At 42.5% G+C, this 20,406-nt stretch overlaps 1 protein-coding gene and 1 long non-coding RNA gene across 7 annotated transcripts in view; one reads left to right on the plus strand and one right to left on the minus strand.

The window, feature by feature from the left end:
• Positions 1-3,208: 3,208 nt before the first annotated feature.
• Positions 3,209-20,399, plus strand: LOC129706148 (uncharacterized). Its single transcript, XR_008725014.1, has 3 exons — positions 3,209-6,328; positions 14,306-14,440; positions 18,511-20,399. It is a non-coding gene; the product is annotated as an uncharacterized LOC129706148 (long non-coding RNA).
• The window catches only part of LOC129706146 (protein Wnt-7b), an 82,530-nt gene continuing 69,926 nt past the window's right edge, over positions 7,803-20,406 (minus strand). For 5 of the 6 annotated variants that reach the window (XM_055650167.1, XM_055650163.1, XM_055650168.1 and 2 more), the window contains exons 4-5: positions 11,426-12,977; positions 7,803-8,097 (exon numbers count right to left, since the gene is read on the minus strand). In XM_055650167.1, coding sequence (XP_055506142.1) covers positions 12,498-12,977 — 480 coding nt within the window. In that variant the 3' untranslated portion in view covers positions 7,803-8,097; positions 11,426-12,497. The other variant, XM_055650164.1, reaches the window with a different exon arrangement.

Here is a 20,406-nt window from a genome sequence, read left to right on the forward strand (position 1 = left end):
CCTGCACCTATTTTTTCTATGTTTCCATATGGATTCTTTCAGAATGTTTTAAATACAAGGATTTGTTGAACTGAGTCAAGAGGCAGGTTTGGATGAATATATTTACTCCAATGGTATTGGCTGAAAGGACGAGAAATATTGCCCTGTGTGTTGTAATAAAAAGTTGGTGTTGGGTGATTAGACAAAGAACAGAAGATTGTTGCAGCCATCAATCTGCTTCACACTCTCAATTGACATGATCTGTACAATATCCTTCTCCCTGACTTGCCCGTCCAGTTTGTTCTGCAGCTGTGGTGAAATTTCAAAGTCTTCTGTCAATCGACTCTCTGACTGTCAGGTCTATCTGGAGTCATGCACATTGTTCAGCTACCACCCTACCCCTATTCATAGATAGATAGATAGATAGATAGATAGATAGACTAGCCTTTTATTGTCATTCAGACCGAAGTCTGAACGAAATTGCAGCAGTCATACATATAATACCATACAATAAAACAACAATAAACACATATTAACATCCACCACAGTGAGTCCACCCAGCATCTCCTCACTGTGATGGAGGCAAAAGTCTTAGGTCTGCAGTCTCTTCCCTCCTCTTCTCCCTCTGCGCTGGGGCGATACCCCCCCGGGCGATGTTAAGAACAGTCCCGCGGCTCAAACACCGCGGCCCGGAGTGGGAACTGCCGCCCTTCAGTCCTGCAGACGCAGCCGCTGGCCCGCGGCCGAACCCGGACTCAGTTTTAATCCGTCAATAATAATTCAGTCCCTGCCACCATCACGTGAGTACTGCTTCATCTTCAGCCTCGGGCTGGGCCGCCCCGACTTGGGCACCGAACCTCCCTCGGGCTGCCAGCGCCGCACCTTCCCGAGCTCGGCCGCTCCAACGGGAGCCTCCTTCCACCCTCGGGCTGGCCGCCCTCACGGGAGCGTCCCAACCTCTTCCAGCCCTGAGCCGGACCACCCTCACGGGAGCGAGCTCAGGGCGAGTCCTGACGGTGCTCTGCCTCCGGAGCCTCAGAGACCCGTCAGCTCCATTCCTCAGACACGGGTGTTGTCAGAGAAGGGGAATACGACAAAAAGGTGGTATTCCCCCGCAGGGATTTTCTCCAAACCCCGTTTAACCCCCCCCCCCCCCCCAAAAACACAAACTAAAACCAAAAAACTAGACTAACCAAACAAAATAAACAACATAAAAAACACAAAGACAACGGGACCGCCGGTAAGCCGTTGCAGCCAGAGCCGCGCCGCCACTTCATAATGGGACACAAATTATTCTCAATTACTTTCACAAGTAAACGTATATTTTGTCAGCCTGAAGAAGGGTCCTGACCTGAAACATCACCTATCCATGATCGCCAGAGATGCTGCTGGCCCTGCTGAGTTACTCCAGCATTTTTTGTCCTTTTTAAATTCTGCTAATTTTGTTTTGTGCAGGAACAGTCCTTTAAAATGTCTGTGACTTCCTTCAGCATTTTATTCTTGAATTATTCCTGTGGCTCGTTGTTTTAATCCAGTCAATAATAATTCAGTCGCTGAATGATTTGCTTCTTAATCTCAGAACGATGGGTAAATTTAGTTTGGACAAATGGAATTTTGTAATCGCCTCGATTTCTGATTTCAACTATTTTTATTTATCCTTCAAACTTGCATCTCTCATTTTATGCAGATGCGTAACCGTTCTCCAGAAAACAAGCTCAAGGACAGCACAGTGGCGCAGCGATGGAGTTACTGCCTCACAGCACCAGAGACCCCCAGCTTCCATCCTGACTACGGGTGGTGTCAGTACGGAGTTTGTACGTGTGACCACGTGGATTTTCTCCCACCGCCCCGGTTACTGCCCACATTCCAAAGGCGTGCAGGTTTGTACGTTAATTGGCTTCTGTAAATTGTCCCTAGTGTGTGTAGGATAGAACAAGTGTACAGGGTGATCATGGTCACCATGGGCTGAAGGACCTTGTTCTACGCTGTATCTCTAAATGCATCTTACACCAGGCATTTTGACTTTTGCCTTTCACCCTGGTTGTGGGGAACGGCTTTTTGTTTTCAATGTGGCTCAGATGAGGTGGGAAGTGGAAAAGGAATCTTGTTTAGGTTGAGCTGCACTAAATGCAGTGCAAACAGTGACTTAAGTGTTCAGTTATTAGACCAGCAGCCTGGATTAGACTAACCTGATCAGACTAACAATTTAGTAAATGCTACACTGTATTAGAAAGTCCAGACACGTGAATGGCAAAGGAGAGTGTGTCACAAATTGAGCCCTATTGTAATTTAAATCTTCTGAGTGTGGAAATCTACATCAAAATTCCGCATCTAACAGTGAGAGTAATCACGACTGGCACATGATGTTTCACTGGACACATTTATTTTTTAAGCAGATTAAGTGGAACTTTACTCTTCACAAATCTCCCTTGAAATTTTGCTTCCACAGATTTGGAAGTTTCTAAGTACGAAATGGCCGGGAAATAGGTTTTCTATTTTGGTAATGCCTTCTTCATTCTTTATTCCAGATTTTGCTACATTGCATTGATTTTCCCTTTCAAATCAAATGTAAGTTGTCAATGGGTAAGTGGTCAGGGGCTCTGCATGAGGTATTTTCACTGGTCATTCAGTGAGTGCCATGTTCTGACACCAACAAAACCAACTTCATTTTAAACCCAGTAGATAATGTTCAAGGGTGAGAATATTTCTGGACTGTGGAGGATTCAAAGATTATGGGGAAGTGGGGAAGTGGAGCTGAGGCCAAGATCAGATCAGCCATGCTATTCATGAATGGCGAAGTAGACTGAGACTCCATCTGCTCTTTTATAGATTTGATATATTGTGCCATGTGTTCTGAAGGAGTGCCCTGCCTCAGTTGAAGTGAACAAATAGTAAGTTTGATACCCGTCTGTTATTTCCGGTGCAAAAGATGGAAACCTAGTTTGCTTCAGCTTTCTGCCTTTCACCAACGCATGTTGCAAATATAAAGAGTAGCAGTTATTCACATTTTATTTGAGTGCCGCAGGAATTACGACTGAGCCTCAGGTGTTCACAAGCCGGGCCAGTGATGCCGATGAGGGAACAAAGTGCACTTTGTCCACGCCTGCTGATGAAAAGTATAATTTGGAAATAAGAATAAGTCACACATTAAGTGGCAGAGAATGTTACTGAAATTGAAATTGGGGGGGGAAAGATCATCAGATTTAGAGGGCAAACATCCTCCTTTCTCCTTGTGTATCCTGCAGGGAACACACTGCCACATGCAGTCCATCACACTAGGACTTGAGACACCTTTGGGAGATTATGTAATAATCGAGCGCACAGCTAACAACGGCCAGTTTCCTTTATCATCGTTACTTTATTGCCCCATAGCAGAAGTGTCCACGTGGCGGGGCTGGAAACTGGAAGTATCCTGAGCTAATTCTGCTACCACCATCATCTAGTGATGGCTCCCACTGATTGTCGCTGGAAGCTTGCGTCCTTCTCAGGACGGATGATGGCTGCGATGTCAACATTTGGAACATGGAAGATGGACACGAAAGAAGAAGATCCTATTAATGTTTTGCGTATCTTTCATTCATTTGTTCTATATCGCTCTACATCACCATCTATATCTTTCATTTCCCTTTCCCCTGACTTCCTGTCTAAAGAAGGGTCTCGACCCGAAACGTCACTTATTCCTTTTCTCCAGAGATGCTGTCTGACCCATTGGGTATTTTATGTCTTGTCTTTATGCAGTCGTACTTTTAAGTTAAGAAAGGAGAAAACAAGAAACTAGACCAGTTAGCCTGATGTTACAAAAAGATAAAAGACTGTAATCAATAATTAAAACAGTGGTAATGGGACACAGAAAATAGTGATATGTGGCAGAGTCAACATGAAAGGGAAATATTTTTTGTCAAATCAGTTGGAATTCTTTGGGATTGTAAGGAATCAAGTTGATGTAAGCAGGTTTGGAGAATTCGAATTAATAATGAAGAAATACTTCAAGGTTGCAAGGAAACTATGTTCATTCAGGTATTGTGAAATACAGGATTGAACAAGTTGCAAGTCACACACACTTCTGATCGATGGGTCTTCACTGATGTGAGCAGCAGCTGGAGGGTCTAAGTGTTGCGGCCTTCTGTCATGGGTCCTAGCACCATTCTGGATCCCAGTCTGAGGTGCAGTTCAGTGAGCTTGTTGACTGCATGCACATAGAAACCCAGGCTTCTTCCCCAATCTACAAACAATTGTGTTATTAAAACTGGGCATCCTCCTTACTGATGGAAACAGAGGTTATTTAACATATCAGGGCTGAGCTGGTCTTGGCAGTCTCTTGGAAGAAAGGATTGTCTTGTCTTGTTGCTATGTGACTTTGAGGTTGCATGATCTGAAGCTCGTGATTCACTAGTTCATCCAACTGAGCCCGTTTAGTTTTCTAAGCACCTAATTGTTTGTTTTCCTAAGTGTGTCTGCTTGCCCAGCATAGGGATTGTTAGCAGACAACCCTGTTTTAGCTGAAAATCCTGTTTTAACTTTAAATTACACTTGATAAGGGGGGGTTAATTGGTGGTATATTTGGTCTTCCAGAAGCCCTTGGAGAAGACACCATTCAAGAGGTTGTAAAAACAATTTAGAGCACACATGGGATTGAGGTCAATGTACTAATGTTGATAGAGGATTAGTTAACAGGCAGAAAAGAGACCAAAGGAAATGGATAATTTTCAGGTGGAAGGCAGTGACTAGTGGTGCTGAGACCATGGGTCATTTGCTGTCTCGTTAGTGTAAGTGAGGAAACTTATTACTCTTGATTTTTTTTCTCCCATGTTAAAAAATTATGTAAATTAAAAATAAAATTTATATTTTTGATGTAAATACCATAGAAACATAGAAAATAGATGTGGTTATGGGATATATTCTAGATAATAAAATCAAGGAGAGTAATTGGATCTGTTTGCTCATTCTCTGAAAGGTATTTTGGTTGTAACATTTCTTGTCTTGAGGTTTTCCCAGTCCAAGTCGAATCGACATCCTCTGTCCCCTGGTTCACATCGGCTGAATAAGCTCAAGGGAAGTATTTAAGGAGAAGGCAGTGAGTACGTATTAGAAATTCTATGAAAACTAGTTAAAATTTTATTACTTGAATAATATGCAGAGGAACGAGCTAGATATGGATTTATGTTAAACATTAATATTCAGTTAATCTGTTAGTTTGATATGATGGGAAAAGTGGAAACCGACTTTTCGTCAGCTTTCTGTCTTTGACCAATACATTTTGCAAATATAAAGTGTAGCAGTTAAACCCATTTTTTCTCAGAGTGCCGCAGGTATCGTGGCTGAGCCCCAGGTCAGTAATCTGAATGAGGAAACCAAGTGCACTGTGTCCATGTCTGCTGATGTATCAGTGTAAAAGCAAGGAACTGCAGATGCTGGTTTCACAAAAATAAGACACAAAGAGCTGGAGTAACTCAGCTGGTCAGGCAGCATCTCTGGAGAACGTTGAGACGTGACGTTATGGGTCAGACCCTTCTTGAGACTCATTGGTCAGTCTGAAGAAGGGTCCTGACCCAAAACGTCACCTATCCACATTCTCCTGCTATGCTGCCTGACCCGCTGAGTTACTCCAGCACTAAGTATCAGCGTACCTTGTGCGCAAAATACAAACAGGCATCAGAGGCGTTTAGACAAGCAAGTGAATGGAGGAGGATGGGACAAATGAAATATAAAGATGAAATAAGTGTGGTCACACACTTCTGTAGAATAAAGCAAATACTGGTCGTTTCTTTATAACGTGAAAGATTGGGAGTAGGTTGGTAATCCAAGTGCATTCCTTGTGCACACATTATACAAAGCTGATGTGTGCGTGCAATATGGAATTAGGAAGGTATGCCAACTTGTGGAGGATATCCAGCAGCTTTAATATTGTCCTTTTCACTAAACTAAACAGTTCAGCGCCACCAGAAAAAAATGTGAGATAACATAGAACTAGCGTGAACGGGTGATTGATGGTTAGTATGGACTCGGTGGGCCGAAGGGCCTGCTTCCACGCAGTATCCCTGAACTGAACTAAGAAGGTATTTTCATTGTGCTCCTTTACTGGATTCCAGTTACTAAAATATTTCATGAGGCTAAGTAGCTTTAATATTATTTTTACATGGTTATTTAATTCACAAATTGCAATCCTTGGTTACAGGTTTCCACATCTACGATCGAGATGAACTTGTATTGCTGGTTCAGTGAGTGGAATCTGCAACTCCAGCTGCTCGCGTGAAATCTTGGCTTCTCCCTCCAGAAGATTCAAGTCCAGCATTCGAATGGAAGGACAGAAGTCATGTAATGGGCGGAATTGTCATCATGAGGTGGGGAAGTAAGCATCGCAAAAACATCCTTTTAACTCTAATGACAATTTATGGAGAGCTTTGTCTTTCAATGTTTTCAAACATTTTTGAGAACTCTATTATATGTTCCAGAGGCACCAAACGCCATCTTTTGCCGTTTTGTGCACCCTTTCATAATATGCAACCTTTATTTTTGGATCAAAGCTGAGCCTGTTAGCTAAGCTGGCATCTATCTATTTATTTATTTGTTATTTATCTACCTGTGTATTTACCACTTTGGTAAACACATACCCATATTTAAGGATAAGAGAGAACAAGGTTGTATTTGAGCAAAAGATTGGGCAGCACAGATGGTAGAGCTGTTGCTCTACAACACCGGAGACCCAGGTTTGATCCTGACCTCAGATGATGTCTGTGTGGAGTTTGCATGTTCTCCCTGTGTTATATGTGTACACATGTACAAACAAGTGCACGTGTCCTTTATGTGTTTAATGATGATGAGAATGGGTTTCAAACCATGTCCCCTTCTCTTTTCTGATTTCAAATTAACCCAAAAATTTCCAACAGCTGGTAGAGCTGCTGTCTCGCAGCGCCAGAGAACCAGGTTCGATCCTGACCTTGGGTGCCTTCTGTGTAGAGTTTGCACGTTCCTCCTGTGGCTCGGTTTCCTCTGAGTGCTCCATTTCCCTCTCACATTCCAAAGCCGAGCGGGTTTGTAGCTTGATTAGCCCTCTGTAAATTTCCCCAGTGTGAATGGAAAATGGGCGAATGGGTGATTGGTGGTTGGCGAGGATTTCGTGGACCGTAGGACCTGTTTTCATGCTGTATCTTTTAATCGATAAATCTGGAGCTAACCAAGGTATTGCTTTGGTTATGGAGTGGAAATCTATTCATTAAATGATTCCATAGTTTTGGAAGCCAATGTGCATGTTTTTGAGTCATGCCATCACCAAACAGATTCTATCTGCAATCGGAGTCAGTGTCGTATTATTAAATCAATAAACCTCACATTCCTGTGTCCTTTCAGTCGGAGCGAACAATGATTCCTCTTTCTAAAGGTGTGCAAGAGGAGGTTGCTGTACGGACTGGGTGTGTTCCCAGAGTTGCTCCAGAGAGATGCCTTTGGAGAGGGCACACAGTAGCCATTGTATCTCTGTGGCACAGGGTGAACATGAGCCCATGATAGCAATGGCAACGGATGCGCAGATAGCTAAGTGGTGAGGGGATTGACGAGGACATGGGGGGGGGTGGTGGAATGAAAGGTTGTTTCAGCGGCCTGGCTCCAGACGCAGTGGTCCTGGCTGTTTCACCAGGCCTGGCACTTCGAGCACTTTTTTTTCCCCTCTCTTTCCAGTCTGTGTTTTATGTTAGCAGCAGACATGTTGTCCCTACAGTGAATTAGATGAGAAACATTAGCTTGCAGAATATATGCCAATGAGCTAATGATTTTGACACATTGACAATACCAGCCTTACAGCAAAGTACTCACACAGCAAAGCCTGGTTTTGTATCTCATATTTTTTTTAATGGCGAAAGGTTTGTCAGAAAGAAACGGATTTATTTTCTGTCAATTCTGATGTTCTACAATATCAGGAGTTATCTGGTTCCGGTCCTCGGGGCTTCAGACAGCTAACAATACACATCTTATTTCTGCTCCAATAGTTCCCCGTTATGCCTTTCAGATACAGGAAAAGTAGTGAAAGCATAAACCAGTTGAATGTGGCAGTATCGTCTGCCATTCATTGCTTATGAAGAGCCACGTGATCTCCCTTCATTTTCGAACAAAACTAAAGAGTACCTGCAAAAATGGGAATAACAATTTTTTATTTAAAAAGGTTACAAAAAGGCACGAGATTATTTGTAAGCACATAAAAATATCAAATAGAAAAATATTCGCTCTGAAAATATACACTCAGTTGGGCTTCTAAATAGAGGGGCGATGCCTTGTTTAAAAGCAAAGTAATTTTTATATATTGCGGATTAAACAAAGCTGCTATGAGTTAGCAGAACACTGGAGTCTCTTTTGGTTGGTCTATATGTGGTACTGAAAAATAGCATGTTAACAAATGTATGAATGTCACCCTTCCAATCTTTGATAGAAGTGCATCTTTTCATAAAAATATCCAAAAGGAACAATTAAACCAGTAGAGTGGGTTTTGCATTTTATTCTCAAGGGTTTCAGCTTAGAATACAATGTTCCATCTTCAGTAGAAGACTATACACGCCCTTGGTTATTTTTAAATTGAGAATAACTGCTTGCAATGAGTGGTATACTTAAAGCAGAATGTTTGTCTCATATTCATTTGTAAAAATACCCAAGTATATTTATCAAAGTTTTCTTACACTTCTTTTGTTGAGCTGATGAATGGGCCAACCTTATAACTGGTTGCCAAACCTCTGTGCACCACAAATACATCCTCTTTAGGAGACCACTGGGGTGAGTTTTGCATGTTAATTTTTTGCTCCTGCATTTGCAGTGAAGTTCAATGCCACTTGCTCTTTCCAAGCTCATGATGGAGATATTAACCAGATCTGGCAAATTGTAGAGTTTTATATAAATAGGAAGGGAATGCATTCAAGGATAATTAAATGTATTTTCTTCTTGGGTGGAAAGTTGTAGTGCTTTTGTTCAGCTGATATGTGAGCACTTACATGGTTGGTTTTGATCTATTACAGTCACGGGTACTGAGGTACAGTGAAACGGTTTTGTTTGCATGCTATCCAAAGTAGATAATACTGTACATGAATACTATGCCTCACAGCACCAAAGACCTGGATTCAATCATGACCACAGATGTTGTCTGTGTGGAGTTTGCATGTTCCCCCCGTGACCGCATGGGTTTCCTCCCATGTACTGAAGATGTGCGAGTCTGCAGGTTAATTGGCCTCTGTATATTGCTTCTAATGTGCAGGTGGAAGGGGCATAACCTAGAACTAGTGTGAATGGGTGATCAATGATCGGCATGGACACGGTGGGCTGAAGGGCCTGTTTCCATGCTGTGTCTCTAAACTAAACTAAAAATACAATCAAGCCACACACAAGTAAAACAGGCAGTGCAAAGGGAAAATACCAGAGAGCAGAGACGAGCACCGTAGCGTAACAGTTCCAGAGAAAAGGTCCAATGCCTGTAATGAGGTAGGTTGGAAGATTGGGACTGTACACAAGCTAATGTGCAGCTTAGCCCATAGTGGACCAGGCACCCAGCTACAGGGTACTAATGTCCATAACTAACTGTGCTTATCTAGTAATCTACCTTTTATGGTATACAATATTTTTGAGTCTGAAGGTTGGGATGTATTTTATGTAGAAATCCAGTGGTGTAGGAAATACAAAATGTGATTTGATGGCGGTTGAGCTTGCGTTTGATACTTAATGTTCACCTTGCTGTGCTGTTACGAGGCATGGCGAACTTCCTAGCGCCCTACCAGAGGAGTACCACTCTCTACTCCTCATTCCCCAGAGACATATTAGAAATCAGAGACACACACAAAATGGTGGAGTAACTCAGCGGGTCTGACAGCATCGTTGGAGAACATGGATATATGACGGTTCGGGTCGGGACCCTTCCTCAGAAAAAGTGTTCCAACCCAAACGTTGCCTATCCATGTTCTCCAGTGATGCTGCCTGACCTGCTCATTTGCTCCAGCACTTTGGATGTTTTTTTGGTAAACCAGCATCTGCAGTTCCTAGTGTCCATGTCTTAGAAATGAGAGTGCCCATTCTTACTTATGACCAGGCAGAACTTTTGAAAGTTCCACTAAGCTTCCCCTCCATCCTCCAGCTACAATGTCCTGTCCTTTAACAGATGAAGGTTGGTGCAGTCATCATTAGCCTACTTCAGCTGATGCTAAGTCACAACATTGGGCTCAGTGGAAGTTAACTGAGACAGGAAGAAGTGCAGTTAATGCTAACTAGTCACCAAAATGATTGCGGCTCATTGTGTGAAACTGAGTGCGAGTTGTGTGTTGTAATCATCTGGTACATTTCCCAGTGTTACTCAGTTTGGTCCCAAAGTGTTAGAATTTCAAGCGGATGCACAATGTTGTCCCAATATCTTTTACTGCGTAATCTTAGCTCCCTGTAAATCCTACAGTAAGAGTTTTGCAGTTTTTTTTAATTCAGAGAAGTTCTCTAATGGAGCATCTATACTCCAATATGTGAATGCACCATATTTAAGAGATTTTGCAGCATCTGTCTTCAAAAGGACTTTTGTTGTCAGAAGGACGGAAACTTGAGACTCTCGTACAACTGACAGACATTCAGTATTTGATGCTGTAGGTTCATTGCCAGAGGATGAATACCAGAGAGTATTCTCTGCCGCCTTAGAGAAATACTAGCAGAGGCTTTGGAGTAGGTGCCATCAGCATTGTCCTGTCAACATGAGCATAAGTTGTGTTACCTGATTGTTATGAGAATGGGAAAAATACAAAGCTGGGAAAGAGAATTTTGAGGTACATTTCTTTATATTTGTTGCAGTGTAGAGTAGTATTGACGTGGTCAATTCGGGTCCGCTAAATGTTTCCTACATGTGAGCTGTAGGAGTGGTCTTTTCTTTCCCAAATAAATTATTTTAAAACAACCATGATTGACAACTGAAAGGATATGATCAGTGGAATGAAAATGAATTTTGTAAAATTATTTTTGGTTCATTTTCCCAAAATGAAGAGTAATCATACCAGTATTCTGACACACATCCCTAAAACATTTATGTATATTGTTACATAGACAACTCTCTCCCACTAAATATTTAAAGTGTACCATTTGTATTATGGAAGATGGACACACGTTGTACTGTGGATACAAAGAGCAAGCAGCTACTGGAACGCTCCATACATAACGTAATGCACAATGCAGGGATACAAAGCTACATATAGACCAACCAATCAGAAAATTGCATTACTGATATTTAGTGAAATATAATACTTATATTGCAAAAACCAACAGGGCATAATTTGTCAAAATCACCCTTTTCCAGCATATCCCCATTCTGCACATGGAAAATGGCACAAAATAATAGAAGAAGCAATACTAATCACATTAAGTACCGATGCATATTTTCCTGGGTCATAGCATTTCCATAACTATAAAAACATTGCTTTTTATCAATAATTATTGTCAGCCATACCTGTAGCATTTTATGTCCCTTGGTCCCAGCATTCAGGAACTTCCTTTCAAAATAAATTAATATTTTTAAAGAGTATTCAAAACAATGAATAGCTTGATGTAAATTTTAGGATTTAAACTATTTGTGTATCCCTCTGTGTCATTCTAGCCACACTTTCTGTTAAACTATCAATGTATAAGCAGATTAGTGTCATAGAAACATTTGGAGAAATATCAAAATTAATGCGTTATAAGTCAGGAAAGAATCTAACAGGTTTACATAAAAAATTTACAATATTACTACCCGTTAGTGCTTAGATTTGTTCATTCTATAACATAAATAAACTTTTTTTCTGATATCCAAATAGCTCCAGTGAGACTGAACAAGACACTTCTTTAGTCAGTCTTAAACAAGATAACAGCTGGATTTGCCCATCTTCCCTTCAGCTCTGGAGCTCAGCCCAACACGTCTGGGGCGATGCAGCTAAGTCATTTCCAGTCCTTAACAGCACTGAACAATAGTTTTCTTGCTTCGCCATTTGATGACTCCCTTAGTGCCAGCTTTGTGTCTCACACACTTCTTATTTTGTGTTGGAAAACATATTGTTTGTGTGAGGGTAGTGCCACATATAAGTGGAGTTTCGGGTGGAAATTGTGAACTCGAGGCAAGATTGTCAAGTGCATGGCTTTCTGGGAGTTGTAGTTTGTTTACCCATCACTTGCCATACAGATGTCGATGATAATAATAATAATAATAATAATAATAATAATAATACTGCCCGTCAGAATGGACTGCAGCTCCCAGAGTGTACTGCAACTGCCGCAGGCTTGCACCGGCACCTGGTATATCGAATTGCAACCAACTCGTGTTTTATTGTGATCGTGGTGTAGAAACGTAAGCCGGTCGACTCGCAACGTGTTTCACGCAAGGTGTGGGGTTGTGTAGCGAGTTGATCTTCATTCCCACTCAATCTCACGTGTTTTCGTTGACTCCTCGTTTCTTCCTTTCTGTTTTTTTTTCCTTTTGTTGTGATTCTCCACCTCGAGGGCGGAGTGTCCATCTGTTGTTGTTTTCTGTTTGGGTGGCAGCATTCTCACTTACAGGTGAAGACTTCGGTCCTCTCGCTGCACGTGTTGCACTTGACGAAGCAGCACCAGTGGAACTTGCAGTTGCACTGCCACACTTTGGTATACTGGTGCGTGTTGTAACCCCGCCCACAGCACATCAGGTCACAGCCATCTCCGTGGTGGGAGGTGCGATTACATAACCGCCCCTGGGTGCCCACGCTCCCCGTCGAGCTGTCCTCCTCACAGTAGTTCGGCGATCGCTCGATGTAAACTAAATCCGTGTCCATTGGCTTTCGATAGGTCCTGGGCTTCTTGATTTTAAGGAAGGTGGGCTGGCGTAACCTGCTGGCCCTCACCGCTTCCACGTGAACTGCCTCACCGTACTTCTCCTTCAAGACGTATCCAATTTCTCTGAATTTGGGAAGAGTTGTCCAACACGTCTTGGTTGTGCACGAGCCAGAGACTCCATGACACTTGCATTCCAACTTCATCCTTTCCTCCAGAATCTATTGGTCAAAGAATAACAAGTATTACGAATGAATTTATTGCAATTTGTCCCTTTTAAATATTTTGACTTTAGTTTTGGGCTCCTTCAGATTGAAACTAACGTGGGGAGGACACCAAATAGGTAACTGTTCCTCGACAAAGAGGAAACATTTATATCATTTTACTTTCAATTTTATTGTGTTGGAGAAATAGGAATTATGAAGTGAGCAACTCGGGGGCAAATCTACTAGGAGTTTGACTGTAGAAGATCAGCTTCACCTGGGCTCTGTTGAAAGGGGCAGTTACAAGGTTAAACCACCTTTCTCATTTCCAAGGTAGACAAAAGTGCTGGAGAAACTCAGCGGGTGAGGCAGTATCTATGGAGCGAAGGAAATAGGCAACGTTTCGGGCCGAAACGTTTCTCATTTCCAATTCGGCCTGTCGTACAGCATGGAAACAGGCCCTTTGGCCCTAATAGTCCATGCCAACCAACATGCCCCATCTAAGCGAGTTCCATTTACCTGTGTTTGGCCCATATTCTTCTAAACCTTGCCTCCACGTACATTTAAAATGTTGTTATAGCACCAGCCTCAACCATCTCCTCTGGCAGCTCATCCCATATACCCACGACCCTCTGAGTGGAAACGTTGCCCCTCAGGCTCCCATTAAATTTTACCCCTCTCACCTTAAACCCATGGTTTTTGATTTCCTCACCTTGGGTAAAAGATGCATTCACTCTATCAATTCCCCTCATGATTTTATACACTTTTATAAGATCACCCCTCAGCCTCCTGCATCCTAAAGAGCCTGTCCCACTCTCACAACCTAATTCACAACCTTTTTTACTTGTGGACATTTTTCATCATGCTAGAAAAACCCCCCAGACCTACTTGATGCCACGAGTACCTACGACTAGCATCACGACTTGCTACGATCTACCCACGACCTCGTGACGACCATGCTGCGAGTATGAGTCAAGGGCAAACTCGGCCGTTAGGTCGTGAAAGTGGGACAGGCCCCTTAAGGAATACAGTCCTAGACTGCCCAATCTCTCCATATAACTCAGGCTCTCAGATCTTGGCGACATCCTCGTAAATCTTCCCTCCACTCTTTTCAACTTAATTACATCCATATAGGCAGGGTCACCAAAACTGAACACAGTTCTCAAAATGCAGCCTCTCTAATGTCTTGTGAAGACTAAGCATGTTATTCCAGTTATCAGCATGTTTTCCTGTACTCATTTGCCCTTTATGTTTGAGACAATTTTTTGCTGGCTATTGCTAAGTTTGTATTCTAAATGAACAATATCTATAGACCCTCTGGTAAATTGCATCCATCTATCCCTCAGCAGAACCAAGGATCTCTGGAAAAATGTGGATTTGAGACATTACCCAAGGGAATTAAAGTGAGGATTTTGCCAATATCCCAGAATCTAAAGTAAACAAGCATCATCTGATGCTGGTACCAACCCTACAAAACACAGGTACGTTTGAGGTACTTTAAAAGCGAAAATCTCGTTCGTAATTCATAAGTTCACAAATATTGAAAGTACAGTAAACCAACTAACTAAAGGTGATACAAGGTAGACACAAAATGCTGGAGTAACTCAGCGGGTGAGGCAGCATCTCTGGAGAGAAGGAATGGGCGATGTTTCGGGTCGAGACCCTTCTTCAGACTGCATCTGCATCTGCAGTTCTTTCTTACACAAAACTAAAGGTGATAGGGGTTTTAATAAGAGTAACTTCCTCTCAGGTTCCAAGTTGATACAAGGTTCAGCATGATAGTTTCCCAATTAATTCAGCCTGAATGTTTCCATTTGCTTTGCACCTCTATCCTGCTGACTGTTAGAGTTCTAGTCAGTATTCAGCATTGTTACATTTCTTTCATATTTTTTCCTGTGGACAGCACAGAATGTGAGATACATCGCGGGCAATACGAGGGCTCTGTTTATTTCCTCGTTCCGATCTTTTAAGGCTATGTAACAATCAGCTGGGTAGGCAATCAGAAGCTTTTACCCAGGGTGGAAATGTCAAAGGCTAACAGGCATAGCTTTAAGGTGGGAGACTCAAAGTATAAAGATGTGTGGGGCAGGTGGCTGCCCAGAACGGTGGTAGAGGCAGATATAGGGTGATTTCACCAAAGGTCAAATGAGCGTAGATCCCTCCCTCACGTGACCGAAAATGTTAACTGGAGGACATATGTCAGTTCGGTGCATGTTAGTGAATGGGGAAACACGCACTTTCCCACCCGTTAAAAACATGGAAAACGGCCGATTTTTGAGCTGAAATTTTCTGTGCTAGTCGGGGTGACCATGAAGCACAGCGACCTAAATTTTCAGGCAAAATAAAAGATAGAAAGTAAGGTAATTACAAGAGGGAACTGAAGGTAGAAAGCAGCGGAAGTGAACAGCCGACATTTGCCGTGGAGATTTAAAGGTCCAAAATATCGGGAATTATCGCGTTTGCTCGCTGAATTTCATCCAAAGTAAGTTAATAATTCCTTACTTTTGATGAAATTCAGCGAGCAAACGCGATAATTCCCGATATTTTGGACCTGTAAATCACCACGGCAAATGTCAGCTGTTCACTTCCGCTGTTTTCTACCTTCAGTTCCCTCTTGTAATTACCTTACTTTCTATCTTCTTTTTTGCCTGAAAATTTAGGTCGCTGTGCTTCACGGTCACCCCGACTAGCACAGAAAATTTCAGCTCAGAAATCGGCCGTTTTCGCTGTTTTTAACTGGTGGGAAAGTGCATGTTTCCCCATTCACTAACATGTACCGAACTGAGATATGTCCTCCAGTTAAAATTTTCGGTCACGTGAGGGGGGATCTACGCTGACATTTGGTGAAATCACCCTATACAGTGATATATAAGAGGCTTATGTATAGGCACATAGATATGCAGGGAATGGAAGGATAGGAATCATCTGCAGGCATTAGTTTAACTTGCTATCATGTTTGTCGAAGGCACTGTACTGTTCCAACCACATGATTCTTTGCCAGTAACTAATGGCACCCAATAAGACATCGTATCACTTTAATTGTAAAATGATTATGCCACTAATCCATTAGATAACAGGCAGGCTGCATTGAATCCTATATAATCACTTTATACGCCCTTGATACAACGCCATCCAAGAGAAATAAATCCCAACCCAAATAAATGCAGTGGTCATGTACCCACGACAAAATTATCCATGACCACTCTGTGATGGGTGTGTGAAAGCTGTATTTTTAGCCCTTTACGCACTAGGTGGGATTATTCAAACTTTAATACACTTAGCTGACAAGACAAAACTTTAAAATAACATCTGTACTTCAGTAAACTGTAACTACAAAATTATGTCACAGATCATTTCTCCTGCAACCAATCTATAAGTTTGATCAGAAAAAATATTGTAAGGTTTGGCTCTTTGTTCCCACATTAATTGTAGTCAGGCCATGACTCACTTTTTACATGAATCCTAATGCATATCCACTCACCAACGAGCTGCCTATTGATTGATCAGCCAACCCAGAAGTGGACAAGCCAATTTCTTGCAGGATCGGTGGTACTAATCTCATCCCATCCTCTCCCCCTCTTGCTAGTGGTGACTATACCAAGAGCCACAGTGTAAGCTGCCAGCCAATGATGGGGTTGTAGCAAGCTGGTAGAGTTTGTGCCTCTTTTTTAACAAAGTGCCATCAGACAAGAATGAAGTGCCTTTCATTGAAATGCTTATAGGTATCTTTTGTACGTGCTTATAAGATGTACATCTTCCTCTTCCGTCTACATCCCGTATCCCTGGTATGTCCACTTTCTCTTCCCTCACATAGGAAGCAGTTAGACAGATACATGGATAGGACAGGCTTGGAGGGATATGGATCAAATGCTGGCAAATGGGACTACTGTAGCTGGGACATTTTGGCTGGTGTGGGCAAGTTGGGCCGTAGGGCCTGTTTCCACACTGTATCACTCCATGACATACACCCCAGTGGTACATGGACTTCTTTACAGATGCCATTCAGCTGGCTAATGGAATGGGGGACTGATTTTTGTCTTCCCCCCACTCTCTATCTATTCAGGGATGGAGCGGTGCGCAGACTTAAGGGGCTGTCCCACTGTACGAGCTAATTCAAGAGTTCTCCCGAGTTTTCCCTGATTCTAACCCGGAGAATTACGGTAATAGCCGCTTGTAGGTACTCGGGGCTTTCGTGGACATTTTTCAACATGTTGAAAAATCTTCACGAGCTTACCGCGTTTCCCGAGTACCTGCCGTTAGCGTTACGAGCCGCTAAGAGACGTCCCAGGCTCCAACGTACCCGCTACGTACATTCTATGTGCTTACCACGAGTTAGATTTTTTTTTTAACTCGAGAGACCTCTTGAATTACCTCGTACAGTGGGACAGGCCCTTTAAGGCAAGTAACCAGGGCAGGATTTACACAGTAAATGGCAGGGCGCTGAGGAAAGATCAATGGGTACATGTGTATACTACCCTGAAAGTGGCAACACATGGAGGTCTTGGATGGGATTGTTCCCAAAGAGGCTGGATAGGCTGGGGCTATTTTCCCTTGAGCGTAGGAGACTAAAGGGAGACCTTATAGAGGTGTATAAAATCATAAGGGGCGTAGATAAAGTGAATGGTCACCATGTGTTAACCAGCGTAGAGAAGTCCAAGGCAGAGGGCGGGGATAAGGGTGATTTTTTTCCATGCACATGGTGGTGGATATATGGAACAAGCTGCCAAAGAAAGAGGGAGAGGCATGAACTATAACAATGTTTAAAATACATTTGGACAGGTACATGGATAAGAGATTTAGAGGGATATGGGTCAAATACAGTTAAATGTAACTGGCTTTGTAAGGCAAGTGGGTCAGCGCGGACAGCTGAGGCCAAATGACCTGTTTCCATGCTGTGTAACTCAGACTGACTCAAAGTCCTCTGGATAGGTTGCAAATGACAGTCAAATGCAGACTCGGCTTAGTGGCAGCATTCTTACCTTTGCTTTTGGGGGTCACGGATTCAAGTTCAGCTCTCACTCAGGGCACCTAATTAATGCTGACGGAATTCTCTCAGGGTTTTTAATCTACATTCCTTCCTCGGGAAGTGCCAGACAAAGAAATGGGATTTTACTGTGCTGGAAATAGCTTCCAAATTCAACCATATATTAGTAAGACTTCAAAATTAATTTTACCATGTTTTGAAGTGTTTTCAAAAAGCATGGTACAGTGGTATATCAACATATGTTATTTATTATGCTAGTTTCTCCAGCATTTTTTGTACCTTCGATCTTCCAGCATCTGCAGTTCCTTCTTGAACACATATGTTATTTGAGATTCAGCCTTCAATCTTTGAGTAACTGTATTTAAACTACTGTTACACCCACTATGTATGGATCTTGCTGAAAGCATCAGAATGCATTTAGTTTAAGCAGTTTCTAATCCCAGTGCAGCCTTACAAGCATTTCTATCGATCGACTGCCATGTGATTACATTTACAAACTATGATGAGCTGCTGGTAAAGTTAAGGGGCAGAGATATTTGCCAAGATTGACTTTCTCCCTGTGACCAGGTGGGTTTCCTCTGGGTGCTCCGGTTTCCTCCCACATCCCAAAGACGGGCGGGTTTGGCCCCTGTGAATTGCCGAGTGTGTCGGATGCCAAACTGGGATAACATAGAACAAGTGTACAGGTGAGTGTTGGTCAGGACAGACTGGGTGAGCCGAAGGGCTAGTTTCCATGCTGTATCCATACACTAAACTAACTGCTGGTTAAACAACATCTTGTGAACCTTTTGTTATGTGTCACGTTGGCAGTAACCTCTGTAAATACCAATCTTGCTTTACTTCTGCTATTCTGCAACAATCAGATTTGTGATTTGAGAAATCCCAAATCAAAATACTGCAGATGCTGGGAGTCTAAAGTAGAAACAGAAAACATCAGAGGTATACAATGTGTCAGAAAACATCTGTGAAGGGAGAAACACTGCGAAAACATTGCAATGTAACTCTGGTTCTCTCTTCATAGGTTCTACCTGACATACTGTTACCTCCAGCATTTATTCTCATTTGAGCGTCCAGGAGCGGAAAAGACAGCAAAAAGTTGTAAACACTGCCCGGTCCATCATCGGCTCTGACCTCCCTACCATCGAGGGGATCTATCGCAGTCGCTGCCTCAAAAAGGCTGCCAGCATCATCAAGGACCCACACCATCCTGGCCACACACTCATCTCTCCGTTGCCTTCGGGTAAAAGGTACAGGAGCCTGCAATCTGCAACATCCAGGTTCAGGAATAGCCACTTCCCCACAGTCATCAGGCTATAGACTCAGCTCAAACAAAACTGAACATTAATAGCCCATTGAACGTTATATGTGTGTATGTATATATATATATTCAATGGTATATGGACACACTGATCAGTTCTGTATTTATTTTTGCCTACTGTATTTTGTTGTGTTGAAGCAAAGCAAGAATTTCATTGTCCTATCTGGGACACATGACAATAAACTCTCTTGAATGTCTTGAATCTCATTTAACTTGTAAAATCTCTCCACTACAATGACTGCATCTTTTGTTAATTTTCTAGCTCTGTTCTTTCCTTGGCCAAGTGGAAAATGCAGAGACACGCTCAGGTTTCAGTTTAGTATGGTCACCTGTACGGGGGTTTAGTTTTGCAGGCTATCCAGTAAAACAGATAACATGGCACATAGATAATATTGAGCCAAACTCAAGTACCGTCGACAGAGCAAAGGGGGAGATACAGAGTATCTAGTTAACATACTCTTCAGAGAATATATTTAAAGGAGTAGCGTGTTTGTACTGAATGATAGTACATCCTCCTATGGGACCAGTGGCAAGGAGTTGCCCTGCTCTGATGCCTTCTTAGTCCTTCAGTTAGTCGTTGACCTGTTTCATTTGACCATTTGAAATATATACAACCGGCATGAATTGAACTGGCTCCTGGTGTTCCTGCTCTCCTCACCTAGAAGTGTCTAACCTTTCAATGTTGTGTATTTGCTATTGAGAGATGCCAGGTTACCACGAGAAGCAGTTTTCCTGTTGATGTACATATGAGGATATTTACAGCGTTGATGCTGGTCCAGCAGATCGAAAGACTGTTCATGTCTCCCACATACACACAGTAAAACTACGTGGAACTAATCTAGGTGTTCTTAAGTGTAATTCTGACCTCCAGATTTCTACGATTGTGACTGAGTTGGCTCTGTAAGGCAGGGTGTAAATGTGGCCGGGATGTAGGACTTAAAGTTGCTGTTATCTGAACTTTATTTAACCCACATTGTAAGATCTGAGAGTGCTTAAGATGCACATAGAGTGAAAAGAGAAAGGAGAAATCTGTTGTTTTGCAAATCCTTACGAGCACAAGCAGACACAAGAGAAGCAATCTACATATTCATCATGTGGATTAGTACTGAACTCCCCACTTTCCAGGGTCCCTGATGCACAGATAC

The sequence above is a fragment of the Leucoraja erinacea genome, chromosome 19 (genome assembly GCF_028641065.1).
Source record: "Leucoraja erinacea ecotype New England chromosome 19, Leri_hhj_1, whole genome shotgun sequence".
Lineage (NCBI taxonomy): Eukaryota > Metazoa > Chordata > Chondrichthyes > Rajiformes > Rajidae > Leucoraja > Leucoraja erinaceus.